At 36.3% G+C, this 19,226-nt stretch overlaps 1 protein-coding gene across 1 annotated transcript in view; it reads right to left on the bottom strand.

Moving 5' to 3' along the window:
• Nucleotides 1-19,226, bottom strand: part of ARMC3 (armadillo repeat containing 3) — an 85,700-nt gene that overhangs the window by 29,372 nt on the left and 37,102 nt on the right. The window contains exons 8-9 of the mRNA XM_045588063.1: nucleotides 10,922-11,074; nucleotides 10,715-10,820 (exon numbers count right to left, since the gene is read on the bottom strand). Coding sequence (XP_045444019.1) covers nucleotides 10,715-10,820; nucleotides 10,922-11,074 — 259 coding nt within the window. The remainder of the gene's footprint in view (nucleotides 1-10,714; nucleotides 10,821-10,921; nucleotides 11,075-19,226) is intronic.

Here is a 19,226-nt window from a genome sequence, read left to right as displayed (position 1 = left end):
CGCCTGCACAAAGCCATGCTTGGCTTCGGTTCATATATACTCCACCTTCGGCTCTTTCCTTCGCTCTTTATGGAGGCAGTAAAGGGAAGTACATAAAACTTAGTTGTTTAAAAAACCAAAGCTTCTAGTAACACAGTGGAATATAGCTTTTACTAAATCGGACATAACTGCCAGCACAGAGAGACAAATCACAGGCGCACAGCTGGGAGAACCGCTTGCGTGGTGTGTACATATCTGCCCATAATTCATGTGCCGTTAGTTCTGTTTACGTGCAAAAACCATCACTGAGATTACATTATTATGGTAAAAATTCAAGCTCTTTATTCTCACCCAAAGAAACTAATTTTAGGAATAAAAGACATGGTTTTATTTTTCCCATCTTATAGGCACACAAGCTGAAGCCTGTCATATTCTGAAACACATTTCGGTTTCCCAGGCAGGACAGTGTTATCCAAACGAATGGGACAGAAGTCAAACTGCTTTGTTACAAGATCCAGAATTACAGGGCCATATGTCATCACAATAATCTGAAAATGTTTTCTGATATTTACTGTCATTAGTCTCCATCCAGTTGGAGTTTACTCAAGTCAGAGTTTAAAATGTAAATTGAAAGAAGAACCAAGCTGAAATAAAAAAAAAGGAATGTACAAAAACATCTGTTTGTACCATTTGATATATGTAAAAAGAAGTGAAGTTTGACATGTCATGTGTATCCAATCTATTACCAAGTCCTGACTGTTTTCCACCTCCATATTTCCGTATTTCTCAAATCTCTCCCCTTTCTCCATTTCCATCTCTTCCCCCCGAATCCAGTCCACTAGGCTCTCTGGTGTATTAGTATAGATACTGTCCTGACAGGTCTCTCTTCTTCCTCTGCAATTCTTTCTCCATCTTACAGCTAAAGTGATCTTTTAAAATTATAAATATACCGGTAATCATATTGTTCCCCTGCTTTGGACTTCCTTGGCTTCCCACTACTCAGATGAAGCTCCAGATTTCTCACAAACCCTCCAGGTCCCGCCTGAGCCAGCCTGCCAGCCTCATCTGCCCACGATCCCCACCGTGCCTTCGGGCTGCTCTGTGCTCAGGGCCTCTCCCACTGGCCAGGCTCTTGGTATTCCCATATGCTGTCTCCTGACACTCTTCCCTCTGGATATTCCCATTCATCTTCCAAGGTCTGCACAAATGTCTAAGGAAGAATTTCCTCATCTCAAAACTAGGTTAAGTCATTCTCTCTCTCTCTCTCTCTCTCTCTCTCTCTCTCTCTCTCTCTCTCTCTCCATGAGCTCAGAGTATTTATTTGCTAAACATATATACATTTATTTTTGTTTTAAAAAACGATGTTTGGTCCAGCCACTATGGCCCAGAGGTTGAGCATCGACCTATGTATGAACCAAGAGATCACACAGTTCAATTCCCGGGCTCAGGGCACATGCCCGGGCTGCAGGCTCGATCCCCAGAGCGGAGCATGCAGGAGGCAGCAATCAAGGATTCTCTCTCATCATTTATGTCTCTATTTCTCTCTCTTTTTCCCTTCCTCTCTGAAATCAATATATATATATATATATATATATATATATATATATATATATATATATTTAAATGATTTTTGATACAAATGTTCACAATCAGAGAATAGCAGCAATCTTGAAATATTAATTTACAGCACTTGTAAAGAAAGGAATTCAGCAGAGTTGTTTTTTTTAATATATTTTTTTATTAAATTATTATTTTTGTACATATACCAATGCTCCCCCCCTCCCTCCCCAGAGTTTTGTGTCCATTAGTTGTACTTATATGCATGTATACAAGTCCTTCGGTTGATCTCTTATCTCCCCCAGATCTCCCCAACCTCCCTGATGTAATTTGACAGTCTGCTTGTTCAGCACAGAGTTTTTATGTAAGTGCCCTTACACCATGGGCACTTAGAACATCATTAAGGAAAAACTCAATTACAAAAATAGCGTCTATTTATGGCTCACTGAAAATACTGTGTGATTTTATGTCTGTGAGCCTTTGCACTTATGTTCCCTTTGCCCAAAACACCCTTCCCTACACCTCCGTCACCTCTGCCTGCGGAAGTTTAGTTCACCCTTTAAACCTGCTCAACCACCCTTTCCGCCACGAAACCATCTGTGGCATCACTGCCTCTCCTTGTTAATCACGCCCTCCTCTGCTCTGTCTGCACCTCGGACCTCCTTTTTAGAGGCAGAGTTTGAGTCTTATTTATATCCCAAGTGCTGACAAGTCAATATATTTTAATTGACTTAGATCAACTCAATGTAAGAAAACCTCTGTGGGTGTTGAGAAGGGATCAGGAAAAATTACTCAGCTCAAATTTACATTTGCAAGAAGGGAGAGGACCCAACAAAATTGTGATCCTCACTTTTACCCTTTACAGCTGCTGTTGAAATCAGACTATTTCCTCTCCACTCCCAATGCTCTGCAGTTATATCATGAAGTAATTTATATGAAGTTTAATAAATGAAATCTTGCACTTCGGACGACTTTTTAGGAATCTGCCTATTCAGACGTCAAGGGATGTCTATATTTTGTCTTTGCAGATATTGCTGACTCGGTTTATTTTGATGTGTCATCAGATGACACTATTTGGTACCTCCCAGAATTTGACCCTTGCTGCAGTTTTGAGGTTCCCATTTACCACATCTGCAAAGACTGGTTACATGAATCAAGGGTGACCTTGGGTAGTGTGGAAATCTGTTTAACAGAGCCCACATACAGGGTAATATGTGGAACCTGGTGGAACAGATGGTGATATTGGCAACCAGAACCTTGTTTGCTAACAGTGATTGCAGCCATTCCCACCAGCATGGATTTTCATATGTCTCCGTGAGTTTGTCACACCAAGGAAGACACATTGGCAGCAGACACACCGCAAGTGGTCAGGAGAGGTGCCTGTGCAGCAGCCACTGCGGGCCGGTGTGGTTAAGCCTCGGACTCCCAGTGTCTATACAGGTGTGCAGGGGTGGGACACAGTCATTATGAGAAACAGGTCTCCTGGTTATCACAGCCAGATTTGGAATGCTGTAAACAGGATTCCTGACTCTCATCCCGGCCAGTTTCTCAACAAAGGTAATGATTCAAGATGTCTGTTCCTTAAATTGATCAGTTTCAGAGTCCACAGCAGCTCTGACCCCAAAGCAGCCCCACAGCTGCAGAGACTGGGATATGTGCCCCTGAACTCTGGCTGAACTCCAGGACTGACAAAAGTAGCCAGGAAACTTTCTCCTTTTTAAGAAATATTATTTAAAGAAGCTTATCAGTAATAAAGGGGAGAATCACAATTAGTTGCAGGCAAATGCTTGAAATGAAGAGGATTTAAGTAACATAATTAATAAAGTAAAAGCCTAGCAAGAGAAACAAATGCATGAAGTTTTCCATCCCACAGCAAAATAAGAAAAATGCAAAAATTATTTACAAGTATGTAAAACCATACTGTTTCTATCATTTTGATTCTCCGTAGTAGGCATGACTTTGAGACTTTCAGAATGTGCTTTCCTGCTGTAGTTGCTGTGACATCATGGTTTCTCGACAGAGAAATGCTGGTTGCAAAGAGGCTAGTACATGCTAACCTCCGCAAACAGCATGCAGGTTTTTGTCTAGGGAAGTCAAACGTTATTTTCTTACTAGTGACATGGAATCCTTATTGACCTATCTGTTCAATCACAATACTTCACATCTATACACACCACCTTCTGTCTCTGAAGCTGGAATGGCTGCCAGTAATTAACCAGCTGCCATCAGGAAAGAACAACTGTCTTCATTTTACACGGCTGACTTGTCTCCTGATAAAATAGATATAATGGTTAAGGTGTTCTAGTCATAAGAAATGGCTTTTGCAGTAACCAAATGTTTCTGTTTAGCCTGGAAATCAGTCTATTTACATATCTGTATGATGAGGGACACAATCCCAACATAATTAGAGATATCCTATTGCTGATATTCTTCACTGAATAATAAGGACACTAAATGCTTTAGTGAGACAGCAAAAAACAAACAAACAAACAAACAAACAAAACACAAAAAAACAAAAACAACCCTGGGCCCTTGCCAGGAATGGCTTAGCCTCATCAGCTCTAATGTCACTTCTTCAGAAAGGCCTTCTTTGATGAACTCTGTGACATTGCCTACGACTCCTTGCACAGTCTCGGTGTCAAGCATGCCCTCTCTATGACACTGTGTTGTTTTATTTAATCTACTAGAAGCCTGATGCACAAAAATTCATGCAAAGGTAGGCCTTCCTTCCCCCGGCTGCCAGCACCGGCTTCCCTCTGGCACTGGCTTTGTCAGAAAGGACGTCCGGAAGATGTCCGGTCTAATTAGCATATTACTCTTTTATTATTATAGATAATGTTATCACTTTTGAAATTACCTTTCTAAAATTTCTCAAATATTGATTCTCTCCCTGACTAAAAACGTAAGTTTCATGAAAAGTTTCATGGAACCTTTCTCATGTACCCTACTATAACTCTGCAGCCTAGACCGGTGCCTACCACATTAAGAACACCCGAGTAACGGTGAAAAAGATTACGAAAGAAGCCTATGTTCAGAGGTAATAGGTTTCTTGGCTTTAGGAATAAAACGATGACGTGGTAAAGTTCCTGCTAGTTGTGCTCTAGACTACTTGTGATACTGGGTAGAAGGCAATCACTAAGAGGCACAGAATAAAATATTGTAGATAATCTAGATTCACTTTTTATTGTTTGTTTTATAGTTAAGAAAGGTAAAATTTAGAGAGGCTAAAAACTTGTTCATCAACCAATTCAATCAACAGACACAGGATCAAAACTATGGTGTTCTATTTGTACATTACCTTTCTTAGGACTATCAATTTCTTAAGCTTTAAAAAGTAGAGTATTTTCTAGAGGAAACTAAAAAGTCAGAATCTACTTGGTTCATTTCACCATTTCTTGGGAAATGAGAAATGAGGCAGACCATTTTGATTTATAGTATAATGGGAAATTTTTACTAGCCATTGGACATGTTTTTTTGCCTTGTCTTACTCTCTATAAGAGGGGGGAGAGGAAATAGAGGGAGAGAAGAGGGAAAACAGGGAGAGGAACCTGGAGCAGAGTGGAAAGAGGGTAGGAAGGAGAGAAGGAGAAGAAAACTCACTCATCCAAAGGTGCCTATTGGAGTTCAAGGATCCAGGCCCTTCCAATCTGGAGAAATTTAAAGAGATTAGGACAACAAAGGGAAACATTTTGGTGGGAAGGATTTGGAGAAGTTCAGAGTCAAAGAGGCTGTGAGCACAAGGCAGGGAGAGAAGTTGCAAAGGTGAAACTAAGAACTTCAAACTCTGCAAGCTTTCTAGGGATGTACAGGGCTGACTGCCTTGGTGTGAGTCCATCCCCCTTCTGTGACCTTGAGCAAAGACTGTGTCTCTGTTTCCCTCTCTGCAAAATGGAGGTGACAATAATATTCCATACCCCAGAGGGCTGTTTTGAGGATTTAATTATGTAATCCATTTCAAGCACTTAGCTCAATGCCTGGCACACACATGCCAGCCACCATCGTCATCTGCTCATATTCTGTGAGTCACAAGGGCAGAGATTTCCCTATAGCCTGTTACAGTTTCTTGGCTCATGGGACAATATGATCATAATTCAAAATTTACATACGTGGTGTGTGTGTACAATTTTCATTTTCAGACAACTCAGCTAGACAGCCAAAGCCCCAACATGTGTGGTGCTAGAACTGGGGCATTTCCTCAGGAATTCCACCCAAGTTTTTCCTTTTAGGTGTGTGCAATCATTGAGCAACAAAGGCAATTTCTAGAGGGAAACAAATCTTAGGAAAAGGCAAATGTAAAAGGTCACGGATGAGTAAAAATGAAATTTATATAGGTTTTTAAAGTACTGCTTGATATTGAAAGAGTGAGAGAAAATTCACAAAATGTAAAGATAGGCAAACTGTTCATTTCCTCTGAAAATCAGTAGCACTGGAAATTACTAGTAAACCTAAAAGAGGTACCAGCAATTTAAAAATAGTACTATGCAAAAGTCAGCCACTGATCTCTAGGTAATAAAAGCACATGGATAATTTTGTAATTGAATATTTCAAGGAATTCACCTAGCCTCACAAAACGGGTAACTAATAAAGTTCAAATTGAGAAGGTCAAATGGGCATCAACTGACCCAAAATGGGGATGTGGAGTCAACTTGTTTTAATTGCAAAATCCAGCTTTTCATTTTATATATTTCTTCAAATCCAGAATAATTTTCTCAATCCAGAATAGTTTATGTTATGACAACATTCCATCAGGCAGAAAAGGAAAAGTATCCATTCAGTAAACTTGGCTAGCAACAATGCAGAAATAATTCTTAAATTTACCATGATGACTGTGCCCATCCACTTAATCTGTTCATTTCAGAAGCCATTTAAAGTAATAAATAACATTTTGTGTAGTTCTTTGAAGAATCATCCTTAATACAAAGGATGTTTGAAACATTAGGTTTGAAACATCCTTAATGTGAACCCGAACTTCCTGAGATATTTTGGAACTAGCTCACATTATCATGTAGGGCACTCATTTCGTGAGCATTCTAATTCAAAGAACAAAGTATCTTTCAACAAAGCAAAATACATGGGAATTTTAAAACAAAATCATCTTTCCTATACAAAGTCAAGAGCAAAAAAAAAAAAATAAACCCTACAATAACTACAGTAACAATAAGATTAACCCACAACAGGTATTCAGCCACCAGAATAATGAATGTGTCAACACATTTTGAAGTGATTGCACCTTAAAAAAAGGACAAAGACAAACCCAAACATCTCTTAATACACATTTAGCAGTAGGATATTATCTTTTTAAGAGCATCACAATTAAATGCTTTCCAGATCACCCTATTTTAAAAATGTTTAAAAATATTATTTTAGGCACATTGGAGAATGCTTCCAATTAAATTATGGTGCGGTTCACTAAAATGCAGAGCAATCGTTCCATTACCTTTTTTACCCCTCCCCCAACTTCCTCCCAAACTACCACTAGGGGTCAGTATAAAGACATAGTTCCTCTCACTGTTAGGGAGAAGGGTTCAGAGAAACATTCCCCTGTGAAAAATCCAGGCAACAAAGACAATAACCACACAACTGTAGCATTACTAAGTCCGATTGATACATCAAATCTATAACATGAGTTTTACACTTATCATAAGACTGTATTTTAATTTTGTAAATCACCGTGGACTATTTATATGGTCGAGGTTCTTTAATAATAATTTTAAAAGCATTCTCAATGACAGGATTGCTTAGCTAAGTGAATCCTTGCCTATTGGCCAGGGCCTATGACCTGAAACAGACATTAAAATTTATTTTCAAAGGGTGATAGTACACCTCTCTCCCCATTTCAAAGGCAGATATCCAATCTCTTCCTCAAGGAATGAAGTGTAGGGGAGTGAAATTGTGGTGTTTTGCCAACTTTAAGAGAGGCAGGGTTTTTTTCCTTCAAAATGTCTTTCAGCTCACTGCACTACAGTCTTAAGTGCGCAATGAAATGTAGGCAATTCTAAGGAATAACATTAGTCTATACTTATATTTACAGAATGAAAGAAATGAAAAGAAATGTAAAAATAAATATATACTATCTCTTCCCAATTCTATTTAATGCGGTGGGGATGAAAACAAACACAAAAGCCTTGAAAAGCGCTTTCTGTGCACATTAGAGATTTAACATTTCAAGAAGTTCATTAAGATCAGGCCCTTCGCTGACAATACTGAAATGTCCTTGAGAGTTTGGGTCGCTGTGAATAAATGAAGTACTGCCCTTTCTTAAAGTGCTTTCTGTGTGAAGTGCTGCATGCGGCATACCTTTTAAACATTTTCTCTACAAATCCCATGGCTTTCTTAGGCATGGTCCTCCATGAATAATTCTATCGATAGTAGGTATTAAAATTTAGTTAATGCTTTACCTTTATAATGAGGATATTCCATAGTTCCTAAAGCTCTCAAATGCACATCCGTGTAGTTTTGGGGCATTCTGGCTCTTTCTGGGGTCCTTTAGGGCTATACTCCTTTCTGACTCTTCACTTCCTTTGTTGCTTACATCACAGTAGCGGGACCGTCCCCCAGAGAGAAGCTCTTTGTGTTTGCTGTTGTGGAGGCCAGCAGTGGCCCAGCAATCAATCAATTTTTCCCAGTAACTAATATATATATATGCTGCCATCAGAACTATATTGAGTCAATACTGTTATGGGAAGTCAAGAAAGGGTATAAAAAATAAAGAATAAAAAAACAAGGAAATTGAAATAAAAGGACTCTCAAGTTTTGGGAAATCATCCAGTTTTTCATGGAGATAATGTAGAATAAGGATGAAGAATCTGAGTTAGTATGATCTATGTGTAAATACTCTTCTTGATTATTTTTATAGCAAAACTGCAGTTTTGATTTACCTATAGGCACTAAAATAATTACAGGTTTTACTTTTATATTTTTATTTTATTCATTGTGTTTTACTTTCTAAAATAATTGTCTCTCTTGAAAAACATCTAGTCAATAATTATAATATTTTGTAATCTTTTTATAGTTTATCAATAAACAAAATTTAGTTAGTGTTGGCAAAGGGCAATGAAAAACATTGAGCACTTTTCATTCTTGGGATAACTTAAAAACTCTAATTCTGATCAAATCCAACAGATGGCAGTGATGTTATAAATTAATAGTTTAAAATTTTCTTATAATATGTAGGATCTGCCCCTCAGATGAATGTCAATCAAGAATAATTCTCGCCGAAACCGGTTTGGCTCAGTGGTAGAGCGTAGGTCTGCGGACTGAAGGGTCCCGGGTTCGATTCCGGTAGGGGGCATGTACATTGGTTGCCGGCACATCCCCAGTGGGGGTGTGCAAGAGGCAGCTGGTTGATGTTTCTCTCTCATTGACATTTCTAGCTCTCTATTTCTCTCCCTTCCTCTCTGTAAAAAATCAATAAAATATATTTTTAAAAAAAAGAAGAATTCTCTTAGTATTTGCATGAATAGGGTAAAACTTTTTTATGATGAATTGGATAGAAGAGTATAGATAAATATAATATGAAATTTAGCTGAAAATAGCATTTTCTCTTTTAAAAAGCATTAACTTTTTCTTTTCCAAAAAGCATTGCAAATTGAGAGTTGTCAAAAAGATTAGCAGTGAGTCAAGAAAGGATAGATAAAGGGTAAAGGATAGATAAAGAATCCATACCAGCTAGTGAATTATATTTTTACATAAAATTTATTATTGCTCTTGGATTCCATTTTTTTATTTTCATCTATTTTTATAGAAGGCTGTTTTAGCCTTCTCACTTTTTATTTACTAACTTAAAAATAATTTTACTTTTCTCTCTCTTTCTATTATTTTAAATAAGTGAATCTGGTTGCTCTTATCCTGTTTTCCTATTTTCTATTTCCTTTTTACATTTTTATCCATTTTAAGTGATAATAAAGAATTCTGCAGATAATAAATAATGAAAAGTATGACTAGAAGACTCCCAAGGCTTTCAGACTTGGATTGAATTACCCCACCATCTTTCCTGGGTCTCCAGATTACAGAGATCAGATCGTGGGACTTCTCAGCCTCCATAATCAAATGAGACAATTCCAATATATAAAATTATCTATCTATCTATCTATCTATCTATCTATCTTCCTATTGGTTCTGTTTTTCTAGAGAACACTGACTAATACACATACCAATTGATAGTTAGGGAGGATAAATAATTATTGTTTACTTATAAAAGTTTCCTTCAAGAAATTCTTTCTGATTTATAAGGAAATTCTTTCTGTTTTCTCCTGTTGAGAAAAGAATACCGACTTTGGAGTCCTACAGACCTTGATTTAATTTCCAGCTTGGCTATTTTAATAAATATTTATACCAGGAAAATTAGGTAACCTTGCAGAGCAGCAGTTTCTTCATTAGCGGTAGGGTTCTCTTATAACTACATTTTTCATTGACTATAAGTTTCATACCACAGTGCTTGGAATACAGAGGGCACTCCTTTCCAATCTTCATACTATTTACCCATAATATGTTGCTTTAAATTGATTTTTTAAATGTTTTCAAATTTAGCTAGTGTTTGTATATTATGTTTATATTTAAAATGGATATTTTAAGTTTTTCTACATTTATCAAATGTTGTTATATGTTATCTTTAAGTTTTCCATCATTACCCAGTTTTATTTATATTGGAATCTTCCACAAGAGATAACCTGTTACCTGAATCAAATGGTCTGCACATTTGTCCAAACAAGCCCAGAAACAGTCAAGATTTTATAATAGTCATGTGTCAAGTATTCATGTGTCTGAACATATATAAACATAGAAAAGGTACAGTAAAAATATGGTATATAGTACTTTTACATGACTGTCATCCTCATACACATGTGAGTAATGTGTTGTCCTGTGACCTTATAATGACCACAATGTCACTGAGTATAATAGGGGCTCCAATATAATCTTTGGAGACTGCCATTATATATGTATGTGGTCAGTCATTGACTGAAAAGTCCTTATTGGCACATGACTGCATCTTTGCAAAACAGGCTTATCTGATGTCTTATGTTCACATGGGTTTTGAAGGTTTCCTAAGAGTTTATCCCAAGGTAGATCATCTGAAAGAATGGAAACTTCCTTGAAAGCCAAAGTATTAAAATGCGCACCTCTTGCACTGTTAGATTTCCCATACAAGGCAGTGCTGAGTGAGTCTTTTTGTACTTACTTAGCATTTGTGGGATTGCAAGTGGTCAGGTTAGCCAGGGCCAGGGCTGCGGCCTCCCTTACCTCTTCATTGTCACTTTTCAGCAGCTGAACTAGCTGTGGGATCCCTACAGAAAAAGAAAAGCGAAATGTAACTTTGCCAACATCCACATCAACTGGAATGTGGTAACCTAAAAATGTACAAAATGGCTTTTTCCAGCTTCCTTACCCTGATGGTTGAAAAATCCTTTGCTGCTTAAATTCTCACACATTACTGAAATCGCTTGGGAAGCAGCAATTTTAGTTCCATCACTTTCAGAGCCCAAAAGGGTTACAAGGCATTTTTCAACCTCTTGTTCATGAAAAAATTTTCTGTTTTCAGCTTTCATAAAAAAAAAAAAAGAAAGAAAGAAAATAAGAAATGTTCTGCAAAAATGTCCAAAATATAATAGGAATTCAAACTATTTGCTAGCTTTAGTCACAGAAAGTCTAAACTACACAAAAAATATACCTAATTAACCTTTAGAACACAGCGGTTACACAAAACGTTGATTGCTCTTTTTTCTATCTCCTTATATGATATCACTTCAGGAAAGAAAATTCTATAATAAGAGAAAGGCAAGTTTAAGATTTAGCAAGAACTTATTGAACACCAATCGTGTGCCTGGTATGGTGCTGTGTTCACATACACTATCATCTCACTAAGAACAAATACCTGTTTATTTGATGTTTATTTTAAATAAAATTCCAATATTTGAAGAATATCTAAGATGTATAAATTAGTGAGCTAGAGAAATTAAAAATGAATGATAAACTATTATTTCAAGTCTTAGGAATTTATAAGTTTATATTTAAAAGTCTTAAGTTATAATACATAGTGACATAGCAAAAATTAAAATAATTAAATTGCTAAATTACTATACACATAATCTAAACATATATCAGCATAGTTTTCTTTATCTGAAAACAAGTAGTTATGAAACTAAGTATATACAATGATAATTCACCCCATTATAATATACTAAATTAAAAACCAAAGTATTTTTAATGTTCTTTCCACTCCTTGTTTTTTCTTTATTTCATTTGATTTTTAAAATAAATTACAGTCTCATTACTATTAATATATTAAAGCAAATATTTTATTCAACTAAATTGGAACATTAAAAACCTATTTTTTTGTTTTGTATTTATAGTTCATTCTAAATAAGTTGCTATCTATTAAAAAGTATGTACTACAAAATATATATTGAAGCAAATTCAGTTTTAATGCCACAAGAAATACCAGAAACTACTCTGAAAAGCAACAGCTTACAAATAATTTTTTGCTAATTTATTTAGTCCCTTCATTAAACTTTGTTGTAAGTTTGATTCTCTAGTTAACTTTTATAAAGTCAATTTACATGATTAAAATAGAAGAATGTGAATATATGTTATTAGGATGCTGATAAATGAGATAATATTCTGTTAAAATAAACATCTCTGCAAAAAAAATGCTGATACTAACTGAAAAAACAGCCACTAGTACATGTGGAGTTAATTCATTATTTATACATATTTTAATTGTGTTTTTCAGAAGACTTTCAGAAATGACTGCAAGGTTTTTATTTAAAAAGCTAATATATGATTTGGTTTTTTTCAACCATAACTTTTAAATCACCCCTTTCATAGAAGCAGTATCACATTTAGATGCCACCATATTTGTAAATACTTTCGCCTTTCATCTGATACACTGATATGTGCTGAGCGATCTGGCATAATGAATGGCACCAAGCTAAGTTACTAACACTTCTGTTCATTCGTCTTAAACCAATCATGAACCATAACCCGTAATCCTATCATTTAAATCCCTTGTTCCTTTCATTTAAAATTAGAATTCAGGCAGTGGTTTCAGTAAAAAACTGCAATTAATAGTTATATCACAAGAATGTGGTTCCTAAATATTTTAAAATATATATAGTCCTTATTTGTTTTTCTGAATAATCAAGATCTGAAAATTTTCCAGTCTCTGACCTAAATTGATTAGAGTTATAATTAAGACTTCCCTGACAGCTCTAAATCAACTTTACTAAACACAACACCCTGAATGCAGATTCTATCAGGAAAATTGGCCAAAATAATTAATTTGAAAAGACTAAGTTTGGAGTATGTGATTGTTGTATTAAAAGAAAAACAGTATATATGCAATTATTGGAGAGATTTTTAAAAATAATTTAAATAATTTAAATGGGCAATTAGTTTCTCAACCCTGCTGATAGTGTTCTCAAAATCCAGCTGTGTTCACCAAACCTCAAAAGTGCTGACTGCAGCGTGGCTATAATAAATTAAAAAGATGAATTAACATAGTAACCACATACCTTTATTGAATTGCTACAGGGAAAAGTGAAGTATTTCTGTTTTAATTATGCAGATAATAAAGATGGCAAGGTAATTATGCTATTAAAGAGGAACATCCTTTAAAAATTACATTTGTTCAATATCCCTAAAATGAAAACCATGAGCTTTTGTGACTGAAAATAAATCTGTATGTAATGATGCTTTTCTTCACCTCTTCCCATAAGTCACTATTGTGCCACCTGTGCTCCTGCTGAGATGTTAATGCCTGTTCATAAACCTCCTGGCAACGTGGTAATTAACACCTTCCTCCTCCTGATGCCAAGTCACAGGCATACAGATTTGGGTTTTCCATGTTTAAAATATATGTTAAAACTTCACTCAACAAGCAAAACTTAAAGCATTTGTGCTATGTGTTTTGCATTATTGAGCCTACAGATTTTTTCTTATGATGATGAAAAGTAAAAAAAAAAAAAAAATGTTATAAATAAGCACCGATGGGTACTTTGTTCTTAACAAAAGTTTAAGGAATAATATTTGTTAAAAGTTAAGAATGGAATTTTCTATAGGTGGAAAATTGTTTAAAACTCCTTCAAGATTATTTGCTTTCAATACAGAAATATTAGAAGATAACTTTGTTAATCCTTATAAGCTTTTAGAGTTTATCTAATTTCAAATTGATAGGCAAATTTGATTTACTGATATCAAATAAGGCATGTCTAAAATAAAGCAAGGCATGCCAACCTGGCTGGGTCTGTGGGGAGGGCAAGGCAGGCAATGGCTGATACAAAAAGGGGTAGACAAGAAACACTGGTGGGACCTGGAAACAAGGTGCCGTCTAGCATGGAGGCAGAAGGAAGAGGTGGGGAGCGTGAAGCTGGCCAGGTGAACAGCATTGCAAGGCCAGTGAGACAACAAACATAGAAGGAAAAAATCAGGTAAATGAGGAAGACGCCTGTCTACCCTCCGGCACTGGCCCTCGGGGAGAGGATTGGCTTTCAGCACAGCGGGCAGCTCCAACCACACATGCTATGGCTAAGGCTGAGTCCTAAGGGGAATTCTGCTTCTGCAGAAGTTTGAAATGGAGAGATGTTCTCAAAGCCCTGTCCTGCCAACCAGGAGAGGCCTCACTCTTTGGGATATGTGTATAGGAAGGAAGTTTGAGTCTTTGTGGAATCATCTTTTTCTAGAGGCTCAAAGAATCAAGTTGCCAAACCAGACTATAAGAAAATTAAACCACCTGTGCATCCATGAGATTTACAGATTCATTTGATTCACTTTTCCAGGGTTTGCACAATCACCAAAGGTGGAAACAATTTAGGAAGCAAGGAGGCCATGCCAGAAATTATAAACAAAGGTTTCCAACTATAAGTTTTTAGAGTAACAAATGAAGCCTGTAAGGCAAAGGTGAAGGATCTCTACTGCAAGACGCATGGGCAGTGGGTCAAGTGATGTCAGAGTGGCTGTAGCTCTTGTTCCATCTGGAAGATGGGGGTTCTACTAAGCAATGGAAGTTAACTTTTGTCTTGTGCTTGGTTGGTATTCCAAAGTATCAGGTCAAACTACCTGAGAATAGCACATTGGAGAGTATCTGAGCAAGAAAACATTGATAAACAATGACCATATCATAGTACAAGATGGAAAAATCTCTGATTTTGAGCTAGGGCATCTGGACTTGATCCTATTTATTCTAGTTCAAGAGTGACTAACATGGAGTCTGGATCCAAAGGCAAAGATGAGCTTCTGGCAGTTCATTCACTCCCTGAAGTTATAGGCAAAATGTTGAGCATTTGTGTATTTGGGAGGTGGGTCTCTTTCATTAGATTTTTCAAAGAATTAATGACCCCTCAAAAACTGAGTTTGAATAATGTAGTTGAATGTGCTTGGAAGTCATCAGAAATATAGGCTGGAATTCAGAAGACAGGTCATAATTAGATAGAGTTGGGATTAATAAGCAAATAAGGAGTCAGCTGAAACATGAGTTACAAGTGTGGTTACTCGGGGAGATTTGAAAGACAAGACAGAAGTTGGGAAGGCAAGTTTAATATTGAAATGATAGATGATAGTTGGTCAGATGAGAGAAAGCTGATAAAGACAAAGGGCTGGCCTGATGATTAGAATCATCACCAGGGAAGAGGAGTGCTTTGGAAGTCAAGGGATGTAAGAAGTTCCCGCTGGAGGGGGCAGTCAACAGCGTGGGAGACCACAAAGAGATCAATAAAGAAAAAACTGAAAATATATCTATAGGATTTAGGAATTAGAAAGTTAGATGGAAATTCTACAATGACCATTTTTGTAGGATGGTGGAAGAAAGAGGTTAAGGGATGGAGAAAAGATGAAGAGGTGAAATTATTTAAATTGGCTAGTTTTTTGTTTGTTTGTTTTTTAATCCTCACCCAAGGATATTTTTCCTTTAAAAAAATTATTGATATTTTTCAGAGAGAAAGGAAGAGAGATAAAGAGCCAGAAACATCGATAAGAGAGAATCATCGATCAGCCGCCTCTTGCATACCCCCCACTGGGAATGTGCCCGCAACCAAGGTACATGCCCTTGACTCGAATCAAACCTGGGACCCTTCAGTCCGAAGGCCAACACTCTATCCACTGAGCCAAACTGGTTTCGGCAAGGATATTTTTCCATTGATTTTTAGAAAAAGTGAAAGAGAGAGGAAAAGACAGAGAGAAATATCGATATGAGAGAAACACATCGATTGGTTGCCTTCTGCACACGCCCTGACCAGGGCCTGGGCCAGGGAGGAGCCTGCAACCAAGGTATGTGCCCTTAACTGGAATCCAACCCGGAACTCTTTGGTCTGCAAGCCAATGCTCTCTACCCACTGAGCCAAACCGGCTAGGGTTAAATTGACTAATCTTTTGGTTGGAAGGTTGATTGAGAAGAAAAGAAGCCCCTAAGCATGGGCAAGAGAGGAAGAAATAAATTTCCATAAATACCCCTATTCAATGAACAATTATGGGCCCCAAAGAATGATCCAAATTTATACCAGCTTCCTCCTATATAACTGATGGGACCAGGAGGAAAAGAGCACATTAGTGTTGCAATGCCATATTAGAGAGGAGAGTCATCATCCAAATCTGGGCAAAAGTATTCTATGATCATCTGAACTGATGGGGGAAAAGACAAAGGACACTGTATGTTTATTAAATCAGGTCTAGGCAGAGCACTCCTCATTTTGGAGTTTGGAATAGGTATAGAAGAAAGAGGACAGAGGTGTTCTAAAGTTAACAAATATTCCTGGGGAAAATATTAAATAAAATAAAAACAATGATCAAAAGTATAATAGAAAACAAAGCATGATTCTGGAGATCAAAAGGCTTTACTATGGAATAGGCAGAGAGACAGAGTCTCAGACACACTTTGGCAAAAAATTTTGACTCACAGGATAAAGGATTCTACCTATAAATACAAAAAGAAAGCATCCTGAGTAGCAAACAAGTTGGCCTTAAACTCAGACTCTACAAAAGCAAGGTGCATAGGACTTTGGGGAGAAAATGTTATGGCAGAACAATTCCAAACTCAGCTACACTGTCATAAACAGGGTTGGGCAAAAGTAGGTTTACAGTTGTGAGTACAAGTAACAGGGTTTATTCCTGTATTATTATTTATTAATTATTGTATTCTTTTTCATATGAGCAGCTGTAAACCAACTTTTGTCCCACCCTGTATGTATAAAGGCAATAGACATTCACAGATAAGGACTTAAAAAAATATGCTACTCCTGACTATTCCTGAAAAAAAAAAATACTGAACTGAAAAATATATACTCTGGTCAATTGAGAAACAAATGAAAAATAAAATCTTGCCCTGGCTGGTGTTGTTCGGTAGTTAGAGCATTGGACCCCTCACTAGAGGGTTATGGGTTCAATTCCCGATCAAGGACATGTACCTAGGTTGCAGGTTCAATCCCTAGCCCCTGTTGGAGTGCATGCAGAAGGCAACCAATCAATGTCTCTCTTACATAGATGTTTCTTTCTATCTTCTTCTCTCCCTCCCATTCTCTGTAAATAAATAAACAAATAAATAAATGGAAAAAATGGTTAAGTGATTCTTAAAAGAAGAAAGGTTTATATAGATTTTATTTTATTTTTTAAATATATTTTTCTTAATTTCAGAGAGGAAGGGAGGAGAGAAGGATAGAAGCATCAATGATGAGAGAGAATCATTGATTGGCTGCCTCCTGCACGCTCCACACTGTAGATTGAGCCTGCAACCTGAGCATGGAATTCAACCATGACCTCTTGGTTCATATATCAATACTTAATCATTGAGCCATGCCTGTCAAGCTATATAGATTTTAGAGAGGAGAAGCTATAACACCCTATGAAATGTACAAATATCAGGAAGAAAAAAAGTTTTCAAAGCAAAATGCTAAATATCTTAAGATAGCAAATTTATCTTTAAAATAGTCAAGATTTTAGCCGAAACCGGTTTGGCTCAGTGGATAGAGCGTCGGTCTGCGGACTAAAGGGTCCCAGGTTCAATTCCTGCCAAGGGCATGTACCTTGGTTGTGAGCGCATCTCCAGTAGGGGCTGTGCAAGAGGCAACTGGTCGATGTTTCTCTCTCATCAACGTTTCTAGCTCTCTATCCCTCTCCCTTCCTCTCTGTGAAAAATCAATAAAAAATATTTTGAAAAAATAGTCATGATTTTAAAAATCTATGTAACAAAAAGAATTAAAAGGAAACCAAGGAGAGAGCATAGAAAAATAAAAAGCAAAAAGAATAAAACATGATGTCAGAAATAAGGCCAACTATAAAAGTTGTAAAAATAAGTCTAACAATGTTTTATATCTTGCCTTTGAATCTAGTGGTAGTGGGGATTTCTCAATATTGCTAATTTCCTGGGGACCTCACCATCTCTTGTTTTTTCCCTTAACTAATTGTAAAATAGTCTCTTCATTTTCTCTTTATTTAAACCATCTGGAGTTTGCAAAGCTGTGTTAGGTCAAGACCATTTTTGATAATAAAACGGCAACCTTTTTTTTTTTTCTTCAAGTGATTGTTTTTATTTTTATTGCTTTCAGAGAGGAGGAAGAGGGAGAGATAAAAACATTAATGATGAGAAAGAACCATTGATTGGCTGCCTCCTGCACGCCCCCTACTGGGGATCAATCCCACAACCGGGCATATGCCCTTGACCAGAATTGAACCCAGAACCCTTCAGTCTGCAGGTTGATGCTCTACCCACTGCACCAAACCGGGTAGGGCCATGGCAATCTTAATATACATTAGAATTTAAAGCTAAAAGCAGTAAGTGAATTTTTTTTTTAAATGAGTAGTGGATATAAAATAATATTAAATTAAGCAAAGTTAAAGTTATAAAGAAAAAAAGCAACAGAAACAACATAATGGGAAGCTTCTAACATACCACTTTTCATCAGTGATAGATCAAAGAAAATAAAATATAAAGACAAAAGAGTTGTACAATATAATTTATAAAGTAGAGCTAAAAGATAAATAGCAAGCTCTACATTCTACAAAAAACATACCTGTTAGTCTATTCAACAAATATTTAATCACTTATCTCATTGTTATCCTTATCTTTTAGAATAGTGTTTTGCATGCATACAATACATGTATCTGCTAAAATAGTAGGCAAAGAGTATACTTTTCCACGATTGTATACTAGTAGGATTCTTGGACACATTTGGTAATATATTATACTAGGCCTTAATGAAAATGCAAAGCAAAACTTGAATTTTTTCAAAATAAAAAAAAATGTAGAATTTAAGATTAAAAACTTTGAGGTCTGCATGCTGAATGAAAAATAAAATTTGGGATTGGCTCAATATGTGGATATGGTCAAAAGCCTGACTAAAATACCTGCTCCATAAGACTAAAATTGAAAATGAATAATAAAATAGTTCATCTTTATATAAAATACATTATGATATATGTTTTTTTAAATGTTGGCCATAATACTTGTTACTGTACTTCAAAAAGATACAATGAACACACAATATATTAAACACTGTACATCATGAACACAAGGAAGTCCAGAAAAGGCAAGAAAATGATTACAGGATAACCTGAGAACATGATTATTGGGAGAGACTAAACAAGACAAGGATTCTTTAGACTGCAAAAAAATTATAAATGGAATTAGTGAACTAAATACAGATTTAGGTATTAGATTCTAAAATAGTCAAGAGACACAATTTGGAATTGAAATGTAGTAGATTTAC

Source organism: Pipistrellus kuhlii, unplaced genomic scaffold (assembly GCF_014108245.1).
Source record: "Pipistrellus kuhlii isolate mPipKuh1 unplaced genomic scaffold, mPipKuh1.p scaffold_m20_p_1, whole genome shotgun sequence".
In the NCBI taxonomy this organism is placed as follows: domain Eukaryota; kingdom Metazoa; phylum Chordata; class Mammalia; order Chiroptera; family Vespertilionidae; genus Pipistrellus; species Pipistrellus kuhlii.
This window is presented reverse-complemented; position numbering and strand designations above follow the sequence as displayed.